Below are 11,607 nucleotides of genomic sequence, written 5' to 3' on the forward strand. Positions count from 1 at the left end.
GTTTTATTATTTTTAAAATCTCTTGATTGTGATGTTTATCTCATGATTGTGGGGGCCTGACTCCCTATATCCGAGTGCTTGGGAATAATGCTAGTGATGCTGGACGGGTCTGTCTGGACCCTGAAGAAGGGTGCTTTTAAAATTGAGTTAGTTCAATGGAGTTAGCCTTGTGGGGCAGCCACACAGCCAGCTGACACAGTTGTAAAGGTGTTAAATTGTGTCCACATGGGTGCGAAAGGAGATTTCCAATCATGTTAAGGTAACTCCGTTAAGCTAACTCAATATTAAAGAGCACTTTTTTCCTTTGTGGGGACAGGGCCAAGGAGGTTGTTGTAACTGAGCTACCGGAATGTCATTTAAGTCTTTGCACAAAATATTTTCGAACGTGAAATCACCACGTCGAAGGGTTGACTCACCTCTGGCGTGCCTCCTTGTGGCTGGGTGTGGAGGAGCAGACTCTTCCTCTCCGGCACCCCCTGCTGACAGTTGTTTCTGGTTCTGTGGTGGCCTGCCTCTTTTTGCGACTCAGCACTCTAGCCAGGTCCCGTTTTAGTTCCACGCCCCTTTCAGGGTACTCCACTCAAGTTCCAGTTTCTTCAACCTCTCTCCTGGGGTTAACAAAGACCCACAGGGTCCTCACCTGGGATCTTCTATGTAGCTCGCTCAAAGAAAGCTCAAGTACTTCTAGTCCCACTCAACTAACTCCCAGGACTTTATCAACCCCTGTTTCGGGCTCACCATGGGGAAAAAACGCTCATCTCTGGCCAGCTTGGGACTCCCTCGGTCTGTCAACTCTGTACTAAACTCTCTTTCAGGCCTACCACCATGAAACTCACCATCTCCTGTTGCCCTGTCTCTAGGGGCCTTCCCTGACACCCTCAGCTTCTCAGGCTTCCTTTCCCAGTCCCATGCCCTCCTTCCTCAAAGCTTCTTGCTGGGCCTCAGCCTAATGCCTGCAAAGTTCTTTCTTGCTCTTATTTCAGAGCATGGCCTCCCAGACTGCCTCCACGCTCAGCCATCTCTAGTTCTGGCTCCAGGGCTCCCAGGCTTCTCTCGACCTTTAGCCCATGAGAGGAAACTACCAGCTGGTCTCCTGCCTGGACCTTTTTTTCTCCCTGCGCTCCTTCTTTTATGAAGACCCCCCCCCCAGCTGGGTTTGATCACCAGTTTTGCCTAAGACCCCTCCAGGTGCTGCCCAGGGGCCTAATTGGGCTCAGGCTTTTGTTAGCCCAGGCTAAACTACTGTGGGGTTGATGCATCCAATCACACTCAAGCACATAGTTAATCTCCCCAGCACCGCTTTAGGCCCGTTCGTTTTGGGCCCAATCCAAAGCCCAGGGAAGCCTGATTTAGACGCCCTTTGGCTCAGGACCTCGAGGCACGGTCCAGTATTCCAGTTCTGCAGCTTTTCCCACTTTTACAGTTGCAAACCCATATAGCCACTCGCTCTGTCTCTGGATAATCTTTCTCCAGCTGGTCTTAAATAAGAGGTGGCGCTAAAACCAAGCCTCCCTGCAGCTGCCTGGCAGAGCTGACTGGTTAACGTCTCCATTGGAGAAGGGGGAGAGAGCGAGCTCAGCTTGGTATAACAGGACACAAGAGGACGATAGCTATGATAAGGTTTATTTCAAATATTCCATCAGCAGTTAAATCATACAAAATGGCCCAAGCTTGTAGGCAGAGCTGCTGGAATTTCACACTGATTCTTAGAAGCTGAAAACACTGGTTGCCCTTTAGAAGCTGTCTTTTATTTTTACTAGTAGGGGCAGGTATTGCTTGTACTTAAGGGCCTGGTCCAAAATCCATTGAAGTCAATGGAAAGGCTCCCGTTGACTTCCCTGCTGTGTTGGCTCAGAACCCTGCTGAGGAATGCTGCTAGAACTTGTAATATCTTGCCGAAAAAGGAACAGCACCTAGCGCTGGAAAGAAATGGGGCTGGCAGAGCACTGAGACTAGTGCAGCTGTGGGCCTAGCATGGGAGAGAGGGTCCCTTGCAGAGCATTTGTGAGAAATAGAGATATTTTCCATGGTAGATATAGCCGGTCTTTTGGAAACAAATGGTCGCAGCCTCGTTACATTCACAGACCAGCTTCTGGCAGAGGGTTTTCTCACCTGAAAAATAAACCAGCAGGGACTCATGAGAACAGTCCAGTAGAGCTCAGGGCAATTACCTTGAATCAGCTGCTGTAGCATATGCAGATCCTCTCATCGCATGCCTGAGTACTGCAGCCAAGCCACTGCATGTGTGGGAAAGTCACTTGGGGCCAATCTGAAGCCCATTGTAGTCCATGGGAACCTTTCTATGGACTGCAGTGGGTTTTGGCTCGGCCCCTTGCCTACCAGTCCTACTGCTGCTTTACAGAGGTTTCTGTGATAACAACCTAGATGGTGCATAGAGCCTCTTCCCAAACAGGAAGCTCACGAATCCATAACTAGGTGCAGGGGGCCTGCGGTGAACGTCTCTCTCTGGTTTATGTTTGTTTGGAAAATGCCACTGTTGAGAAGATTGGAACGATACGAGCCGGTCTGGAGCACCCCACTTTGTGCTGGCTGCAAAGCAGCTGGGCACACGCCATGTTGAGGAACGTGCTCAGTTCCTTTCTTGCACAGAGGATGAAATTCACCCTGGTGCAGAAGGCTGGCACGTATCCTACGCATCAGCTAAGTCTCATGCAAGACCTTAAAATAGCTTAAGCAGTACCTAGCCCTCATATTGGAGCCCTGCACAGAGGGGAATTTCACCCCAACACACTATTGGAGCACAAGGTTGGCATTTAGATTCTGCTCCCTGTCCCGGATTCCTATGCACCCAGCGACGACTGAATTTCCTGGGTGAGTGCCTCCTGGCAATAGACAATAGCCAGAAATCATGCGGCATGTGACATAGCTAGGGAGAGCGCAGATTCCCTGTTTGCCAACTTCTCCGAGTTGCTCTAGAAAACATATTCCCTCTGGTGCAGCAGGGCCCTGGGACTGTACTCAGCTCAAGGTGAAATTCACCCCAGGGCATGGGGCCACCAAAACGCCTTTGCTCCTCTTCAGTTTTTAAAATAAGGCATAAGTGGGGCTGAAATCGTGTGGAGGCCCTTGTCCTGACCCCTCTCTGTGGGGTGAGTTTCACCCATAGGGAAGCTTGTCTTGCTTAACCAGTCACCTGAATAATAATCGCAACCAGGATTTGTACAGCCTGCTCCCTATTTCAAGCACATTCCACTTGTTAACCAGTTGAATAGCATTTTCCAGCCTGCTAGTCTACGGGAGGAGTGGGGCCCAGAGACCGCCTGTCTCTACGGAGAGCAAACCCATTCCGTTCATGCCTTGGTCTCTACATTCTCACTTACCGCAGCCTATGTTGCCCCACGAGTAAGAATAGAATTCCAATTTGGGATCACAGCCACGTACCAACAACTTCTTCTAGCAGCAGATGGGAGCATAACAGCACCTGGTGTGAACAGAGTCAGCATTAGTCCAGCGCTGGGGGGATGGCAGGGAAAACATGATTAGTTGTTATTTGAATTACAGTAGCACACCGGGTCCCTGAATGAGATCAGAGCGCCTGGGGAGGGAGTAGAAACACAGCAAGACCAAGGCTTGCCCCAAAGGGCTCACAATCTACAGTACATCTTCCTAGCAGAATATCGTAGCTGTTTTCATTCAGGGCCCCCAGGGAAAGTGGAGTGAAACACATGCCCTTACCATTCCCCTTCTGCAGAGCTACAACAAAGGGGATGATTAAATGCAGCTCATTGTTTGCCTCCCAACAATGCAGCATTTGCTTTGATCGATTTCCTGTTTCTCTGCTGTAACTAAGGTCTCCTGGCTGAGTCATTGCTCCGTGTTCTCAGGAGAGATTTGATCTCTAGTTGGAGGCCTATGCTTTGTTTGGCATGCTGGCCTGATCAGTGCAGACAGCAAGAGCTTATGGGCATGCTGGAGGGGGGGCCTCCTTGAGCAATCCGCATCACCTTGAGCATCCGCAACTGTAGTTGTGAAAAAGCCCAATAGAGACTTGAGGATGTGCGTTGACTACAGGTGCCTTAACTCACAGACAGTTCAAACTAGCTAGCAGCTTCCTCTCAGATCAGATACACTCAAATGAATAAAATGTCAGGAGTAAAATACGTGAGTAGTTTTGATTTGGCATCTGGATACCATCAGATTAAAGTGGCAGCTGAGGACTGAGAACCAACTGCCTTTGTGACATGCTTTGGGTTGTTTCAATTCTTCAGAACACCCTTCGGATTCATGAACGCACCAGGGGCATTTCAGAGGCTGGTGACTGGCCTTACCCAAGCTTTGAGAGCTGAAGACATCCTCCCATACTTAGATGACTTCATTTGATCCCACAAAACATGGGTGGGACATCTGGTAGGCGTGGGATGGGTCTTAGAGCTTCTTACGGAGCCAGGGTTTAAATCTGTACTAAACAAGTATCAGTTAGTGAGGAGTCACATCACCTTGCTTGGGCATAGAGTCAGCAGAGACCAACAAGACTGGGCTACGAAGACACCTTTTGTTGTCTTTGCATATAACACCTGCTGGCACTCAACTATCCATTACTCGCCTTATGAGATTATTTTTGGACTCCACAAACCTATGCTTCCCTCAGACTTGATATTCACCTACATAGCTGAGAGACAAGGTGGAGTCTTATATCGATGACAGCATTCCTGAAGGTGGACGAACAAGTGAGCCAGAAGCAGGTTTTGGAGCCAATCTCCCGTTGTGGTTCCTTGATTCCCTTGAAATGCCCCTTTTCTCTGAGTTCCTAGCATGCCACTGGGGTTTGAAGGTAAATGCCAGTAGTTAAACAATGCACACTGACAGAATAGTTACTCTTCGGGGGGGGGGGGGTCAGCCCACTCTGACCGATTGCTACTTAACTACATCATCATCATCATGATGATCTTTTGTGGGTATCTACCAAGCATCTTAAAGCTCTTCATAATAGTGGACATGCAGTAACCTCATTTTACCTGTGGACAGATTGAAGGACTGAGAGGTTAAGTGACACAATTCCTTGCTAGTAGAACCCAGCTCTCCTGATTCCCAGTCCTGTGCTCTGACCACTTGTCCAGGTTGCTGCCCTCAGTAACAAATCAAGGGCCATGCTGATGATTCCAGTTCTGGAGGGGAGGAGGGCAGCATGGGCACTGAACGATGGTAGCACTTCCCAGTGCCCTTACCGGTCGATCTCCTTTATTGACTCTAGGGATACTCCCTGTCCACAGTAGCATCCCTAACCACGGTAATACAGAATGGTGTTTTGCCCAGCCGCCCACCAAGTCTCGTCTTCAAGCGGAGTCAGGTTACTGCATGCCGAGGGCAGGACTGCAACCAAAGAGCTGGGGATAATTAAACTGTGTCTAAAGGGACATCGGGGAAACGCACCCCCTGCCTCTCATGTTAGTTCTACTGCATCCCACTCCTGGCTCTCAGATCATTCTGTAGGCAGGGCCTGAATTACCTTACGAGCGTGGGGAGCTCTATCCCCTCAGAACGCAGGGCTGTAATCAGGAATCTCACCCACAGCTCCCCCATACCCCTCCTATGGACTGCTGGGTCCTTGCATCATCAACTCAGGGTAGTACCCACTCGCCCCCTCCTTTCCACACCAGCTAGTCCAGCCACGCAGTGTCCTCCGCAGAATGCAGGGAGTGCCACAGATGAGAACCATTTCCTAACCTGGTGCAGATAAAGTTAATTGTGCTTAAAACTGGTGCCCCGGTTGTGCTGCACTCTGTACGTACACAGCATCTTCCCTGGACAGCTCCCAAGCTCAGGAGACAGGACAGACACAGAGGGAACCAGAGGCACAGACGGTCCGTGGCAGAGTCAGCCATCCAGCCAAGGGTCCCGTCCACTAGACCAGCGGTGTGCAAACTTTCCCAGCCACGCCCGCCCCTTACCATTCGTGGCACTCGCCCACCCGTTACTTGTAATCTGACGTAAACCCTTACTCCTGCGCCGCTGCTGGAGAGCGGCAGCTGCCGGCCGGGGCGTTCTTGTTATTTGCAGGGCGGGAGGACTATGGTTTTCAATCTCACTCCTGTCCCGCCATGCAATACCCAATCTATTTTTATCCCACTCCTGCTATTATGGCAGCAGGTCCTGCAGAACGCACAGGATCCCAGTTTCTTTGCACACCCCCCCCCCACGAACCTCTTGCACCCCCCAGTTTGCACACCATTTCACTAGACTACTTTGTCTCAAGCAAACCATTAAGGCTTTTTATGACAGCAGCTTCTAGGCAATGTCAGAGTTTACAGGAATATCAGGAGAGTTAAAACCATGCCCCAGGCTTGGGTATTTACTTACAGCACAGGAAAAGTAAAGTGATGCCAGGCAAATGCTTCATTTCAATTGGGAGAGGTTAGAGAAGAAAATAACCGTCCAGCCAGAGAAAGCGGTAAACATTAAAGAGAGCCTAGCATGCAGTGCCAAGTACTAACTGTACCTTTATTGCTGTTGGTTACATGGCCATTCCATAGCTCCACTCCTCCTTATTAAACTAAAGAAAGAAAGGAGGTACAAATATTTACAATTCTCACCAATATGTATTTGTTAGGCAGCAGTGTGTCTGGGATTCCCGGACACTGTTGCCATAGGGGTTTAGGCCCAGATCCACAAAGGTAGTTTGGCACCTAACTCGCATAGAAGCCCTTTGAGGAGTTGAGGGTCTAATGGGGCGTGAGAGCCGCATTGTGAAATGCAAAACTACCCCGCAGTCAAAGTTTTCCCCACATTTTGAGTCTCAACAATGGGCCTGTTTTTTCACAGAACGTTTTGCAAAATAGGTTTCATTGTCTTTCTAGGTTCAGTGTGTGTGACTTTGTGACTAAAAACGAGTTCCCATGGATCCGATTTTCAAACCTCAGTGCCTGAGTTTTGCGTGCAAAATATTCCTGTGCCAAAGCATGCACTGAGGTACCCATTAATGCCTCCAGCGTGCGTCCTTCTGAACACAAACACAGGAACCTTTGGCATTTCCCAGCCCCCTGTTCTGTACATGCAATTCCACCTTTGCAGGAGTACGTGTCACTTTGCTGTAGCTAGAGATACTGCTGATGGGAAGGCAGAAAGGACACAGGAGCTTTTGTTCCCAGAACGTTTTTCTGCTGGTTTGGGGGAAATATTAAGCAGTATCTTCTCTTTGTACCTGCCCTGGGTAAAAACTGAGTCATGCTTTGTGTGTGGCCTCACCCATCCTTGCCTGAGACACTTCCACGGAAGAGGGCTGATGCCAGGTATAGAAATCAGTCAGCCCTATGCTTTCCACTCCAGAGGTCTCTTGGCTCCAGTGGTTCCCGACAATGCTTGCAACTGAGGGTAAGAGTGGGCCAGGTCATGGCCCGGAGGGCTGCTTTGTGATTAGTATTGCACTAGTCTTCACAGCAACACCCAACCAGAGCAGTGCCCCATTGTGCTGCACAAACCCTGCTCTAAAAAATCCTTGGGGGGCGGGGGAGAGGGGGGAATCGGTTCAACAGACTGTCCTGCGCTGCAGAATAAGGTGATCTGCTCACTTTTATTTAGAAGCAAAGGAAAGGGAACAGCATGGTAACTAAAGTGAAGGAAATGAATCTGTAATCAGAATATTAAACAATGGGGAGCTTATGCCAGCAATCCTAGGAGAATCCCAGTTCAACCAAATGGTCCGTAGTCACCATTTTTAGTACTGTAGTATTATATATATCCCAGTAGCACTTCTAGGACAAACTGAGATCAAAGCCCTATCATGCTAGGTGCTGTACAAACACATAGGAAGAGACGGTCCCTTACACTCTACAGTCACAGGCAAAGAAAGGACTATTATCCCCATGTTACAGAGGGGCAAACTGAGGCATAGAGCGATTATAGCCCAGATTCATAAAGGTACTTAGGCACCTAAGTCCCATGGGTTCCAATGGGAGTTAGGTGCCTAAGTGCCTTTTAAAATCTGCACTTGGCCAAGGTCACACAGGAAGTCAGTGCCAGAGCCAGGAATTGAACCCAACCCAGTATCTCAACCATCCTTCCTATATTGGCGACCAGCCACCTGACGTGGTTCTCTTCCGGTCTGGTCTGCTCTAGTGACCCACTTTAAGGTAGAGCTGCTGGACTATTTAAAAGCAGTTCCCTGGAATTTCTCTTGTCCTCTGTAGCAAAGTGCTCAGAGGTCACAGTCCATTCTACAGTCCCGCTCCTGGCTCACTGGTCCTGGGGAAACAGCATGTGCAAACTCTTGTCAGCTGGGTGGTCAGTAAAATAATGGGCTGGGGACAGGGTGGCCCCTAGCACCTGGGTGTGAATCCTGTGCACTTGCTGTCTCGGTAGCGAACGTAGCGGCTGTTGAACGTCTTCAGGTTCCTTTCCAGGCAGAGAGTCGTGCTCTTGTCACAATCACAGACCTGTTCTTCGCACCAGCTCCCCAAAGCTGCCAAGACAGAGAGAGAGAGAGACGCGCACGGTTTTCATGGGACAATCGCGGCGATGAGGAGGAAGGGGACTAATTCTCAGGGCCTGACTTCCCACTGGCCCCGTGGAGTCACTTACACTCGGGCTGTGCGAGTGCAAAGTGGGTATGGAGTACTGCTGCAGGCATCCTCACTCACACTGGTGGTAGGTTACATTGGATTGGATGAGATCTTAAAAAGTGAGCTCCTCACACCCCCTTACAGTCAACTGCATGGACCCCACTTTACCTACATCAGCTGGATGAGGGGCCAAAGTCACTGGGTCAGAAGCTGAACCAGGGCTTTCAAAGAATCAAGGTGTTGCAACTCCAATACTTATGGGCCATTAATGCACTTCTTTGGTCCATGACACAAGGAGAGACAGCCAGAGTCCTTCCATGGACCCTGGAGCTACCCTCTCCTTCGAACCCTTCTCTTCTGGATCAATGATAAGGCCAAGGAGGAGGCCGAGCGAGAAAGGCAAAGAGCCAAACCAGTGTGCTGATTAGAGAGTAGACGCAAAGCACATCCCAACCTGACCACGGGGAGAGAACTCACCACACAGGATGTCTCCGTCCTTGTAGGTGTAACTATATCGCTGTCTGTTCCCATAACATCCATTAGCTTTTAGCCTTTCGTAACAGCAGTGATGAGCTCGGCAGCACCTCCGGAGAGAAGGAAGAGCAGAGGCACACGTCAAAGGTCTGCTTACAATGAAAGAGACTATCATCCAGTATAGACGATCTTTTCTATGCAAGCATTTTTCACTAGGAGGGTGGTGAAGCACTGGAATGGGTTACCTAGGGAGGTGGTTGAATCTCCTTCCTGAGAGGTTTTTAAGGTCAGGATTGACAAAGCCCTGGCTGGGATGATTTAGTTGGGGATTGGTCCTGCTTTGAGCAGGAGGTTGGACTAGATGACCTCCTGAGGCCCCTTCCAACCCTGATATTCTATGGCCATTGCCTAAGCATTTGTTGGATTTACTGTACATATCCAGGACATTCCCACTAATGCATGTATTTGTTCATGTCTGAATCAGGGCCATATCTAACCATAACTAAGGATCAGAAATGCTGTGGTAGAAATTGAGCTTTCTGCAGAAGGCAGTGAGCATCTTAAGAGACTTTTCATCCAGTTGGTCTCCTGCAAAGGACCCTTGATAGTAAACTCTGCTGCACCTGATAGGGATATTTAAGCATTTGACCAGTCCCATGGGAATTACAGTGCTGCTTGAGGAATGATATATTTAAAAAAAAAAAAATCTAGTGGCAATTTACCAATCTGTCGCATCCTTCGGTTCCCCTCTGCCATCAGACCCGCAGTAGCAGCCGTACCCATAATAACTGAGGATGGCACTTTTTCTCGTGGCTTGATTAATCATCTTTCGAAACTCCAGAAGACTCCCCTGTGCCCCAGACAGACCTGCAAACGAGCAAGAGCACGAGGAAGGCTGGTTTCCTCTAAAGGAAAGATCACTCCCCCGTCTCCTCTTAATGCACATGGGGAGCACACTACATGGATGAAAGAACACGGAGCTGAATCCTTGGGGTCAGCATGTGGCTTTAATGCCACAGCCCTTTGGTAGGGGGCGCTGTGGTGGTGCACTGCTCTACACGGGGCACCAGACAGCTTGTGCCCTCTACTGGTGTGTTCCTTGCAAAGGGGATGCACAATCCTCATTCCAGCCTTTAGACTGGCATAGACGCTTCCCATAGTTGCACTGCTCTTGCTCTGGGGACCGGCACAGGAGGACGCAGGGCCAGGACACCAACTCCTCCCTGCCCCCTTTCTCCAGCTCATTCTCCTGTGGGAGAGCAGGAATGCACAGCCCTTCCCCGGAGCACAGGGACTTGTATTGCAAGAGGCCCCTGTGCAGCAATGCAAGGGGCAAGGGGAACACCTTACCCGCTCCCCTGTGTTACACAGCTGTGTGGGGCCATGCACAAGCTGGGGCCTGAGGCTTTAATATGCCTCACTTGGGTAAAGCTCCCAGTGACCTCAGTGTGGGCCTCGCCCAGTTAAGGGCTGAGTAAACCCGACATCCAGACCCCATGCTGCGGCCAGGTGCACAAAGCACTGAGCCTCACTTGCACTGCCCTGAGGCTGGGGATTCTGCTCTGAGGGGGGCCTGCTGGATACAGAGCAGAGGCGATCGCATAATCAGCGTTGACTAGGGAGTCACTAGTTTGCTGTACTCACTGCAGGCGATCAGCAAGATGACTGCAAAGAGATTCCTCATCTTCGTGCAGGACCTGGGAGAGGAAACACCCGGATCTTTCACTCAGGCAAACAACTCAGTAGTATCGATCTCTGGATCTGCTCCAGTTAGCAGGCAGGCTTCGGATAGCTGGCTGCTGCTGAGAGGATAGAGGGGCAAGTCCGAACTTCTGAAGCACGAACCCACTCATCGCAATGAGTCAAAGCCCTGTACAGGATGCTACTGTTTGTAGTCATCCAACTCAATCAGTGTATCTACCTGAGCTGGAAATTATACCTCCAGCTGCAGTGTAGACATGCTTTAGTGAACCCCGAGGTCCCAAAGCCAGTCTCAGCTGCAGTGAAGGGCGGGAAGTCTGTCCCAAGTACAGAGAACTAGTTGTACAGAGAACTACGGTTACCAGTTAGAAGGAATAACCCACAATGACACACAAGCAGAAGCTACAACTTGTCAGAATGGGCATCAGCTGCTTGATCCCGTAATGCAAGAAAAAGATCAGTAAATAATATCTATCGCGCCAATCACCATAATACCTAACCACTTCCCAGGTAAATGAATTAGTGTAGCAAGGTCCCTACTAGAGGGCAGTCTCTTTTGTAAAGCACTCACCTCCTCTGGGCTTGGGAAAAGCTTGGCAGCTGGAGTAACACCTGATGTGTGCTAGCCACTGGTTGCCCTTATATTCTCTACTCTGTCCCTCCCACTGCTGCCCCAGCCAGATGGATCTTGTTCTCCAAGGTCCAACATCCAGGATGATCCAGATGAGTGGTGAGGTCTGTAATAGAAGGCGTCGCCCATTTCCCTCTTTCCTCTGGGTCTGAAGGACTCTTCCATTGTATTTAAGCCAGGATGAGCGATCATGCTGAAGACCCCCAGTAGAGACTCCAGTCTCTGTCTGGCAATTTCACACTGCTCCTTTCTGAACACTTCCACTGTGCTAGAAACTCACAGGCT

The 11,607-nt window shown here is 49.8% G+C and overlaps 1 protein-coding gene and 1 long non-coding RNA gene across 4 annotated transcripts; both read right to left on the reverse strand.

Annotated features, from left to right (window-relative positions):
- Positions 1-1,968: 1,968 nt before the first annotated feature.
- LOC122463247 lies at positions 1,969-6,584 on the reverse strand. Of its 2 annotated transcripts, none has more exons than XR_006286418.1 (3): positions 6,319-6,584; positions 3,342-3,442; positions 1,969-2,112 (listed from the first exon to the last, which is right to left on the reverse strand). It is a non-coding gene; the product is annotated as an uncharacterized LOC122463247 (long non-coding RNA). The 2 variants fall into 2 exon arrangements; XR_006286419.1 differs by lacking the exon at positions 6,319-6,584 and adding an exon at positions 3,697-3,939.
- Positions 6,585-7,509: 925 nt separating this feature from the next.
- On the reverse strand, positions 7,510-11,181 carry LOC102938652 (basic phospholipase A2 homolog Gln49-PLA2). Of its 2 annotated transcripts, XM_027829935.3 has the most exons (4): positions 10,635-11,181; positions 9,713-9,857; positions 8,994-9,100; positions 7,510-8,416 (listed from the first exon to the last, which is right to left on the reverse strand). In XM_027829935.3, the coding sequence occupies exons 1-4, from the start codon at positions 10,672-10,674 to the stop codon at positions 8,274-8,276; spliced, it is 435 nt and encodes a 144-aa protein (XP_027685736.2). In that variant the 5' UTR covers positions 10,675-11,181; the 3' UTR covers positions 7,510-8,273. The 2 variants fall into 2 exon arrangements, with proteins under 2 accessions (XP_027685736.2, XP_043387557.1); XM_043531622.1 differs by lacking the exon at positions 10,635-11,181 and having other exon boundaries at positions 9,713-10,626.
- Between the last annotated feature and the right edge of the window lie 426 nt (positions 11,182-11,607).

The sequence above is a fragment of the Chelonia mydas genome, chromosome 18 (assembly GCF_015237465.2).
Source record: "Chelonia mydas isolate rCheMyd1 chromosome 18, rCheMyd1.pri.v2, whole genome shotgun sequence".
Taxonomy (NCBI): domain Eukaryota; kingdom Metazoa; phylum Chordata; order Testudines; family Cheloniidae; genus Chelonia; species Chelonia mydas.

What these genes read in the sequence shown, in the direction of transcription:
- LOC102938652 (XM_043531622.1), bottom strand. Translation starts at nt 9,936, where the DNA reads ATGTGCATTAAGAGGAGACGGGGGAGTGATCTTTCCTTTAGAGGAAAC. An exon ending in CCGAAGGATGCGACAGATTG is followed by an intron (nt 9,101 to 9,712) that starts GTAAATTGCCAC and finishes TTCTCTCCGGAG; the next exon opens with GTGCTGCCGAGCTCATCACT. An exon ending in GGACGGAGACATCCTGTGTG is followed by an intron (nt 8,417 to 8,993) that starts GTGAGTTCTCTC and finishes CTGTCTTGGCAG; the next exon opens with CTTTGGGGAGCTGGTGCGAA.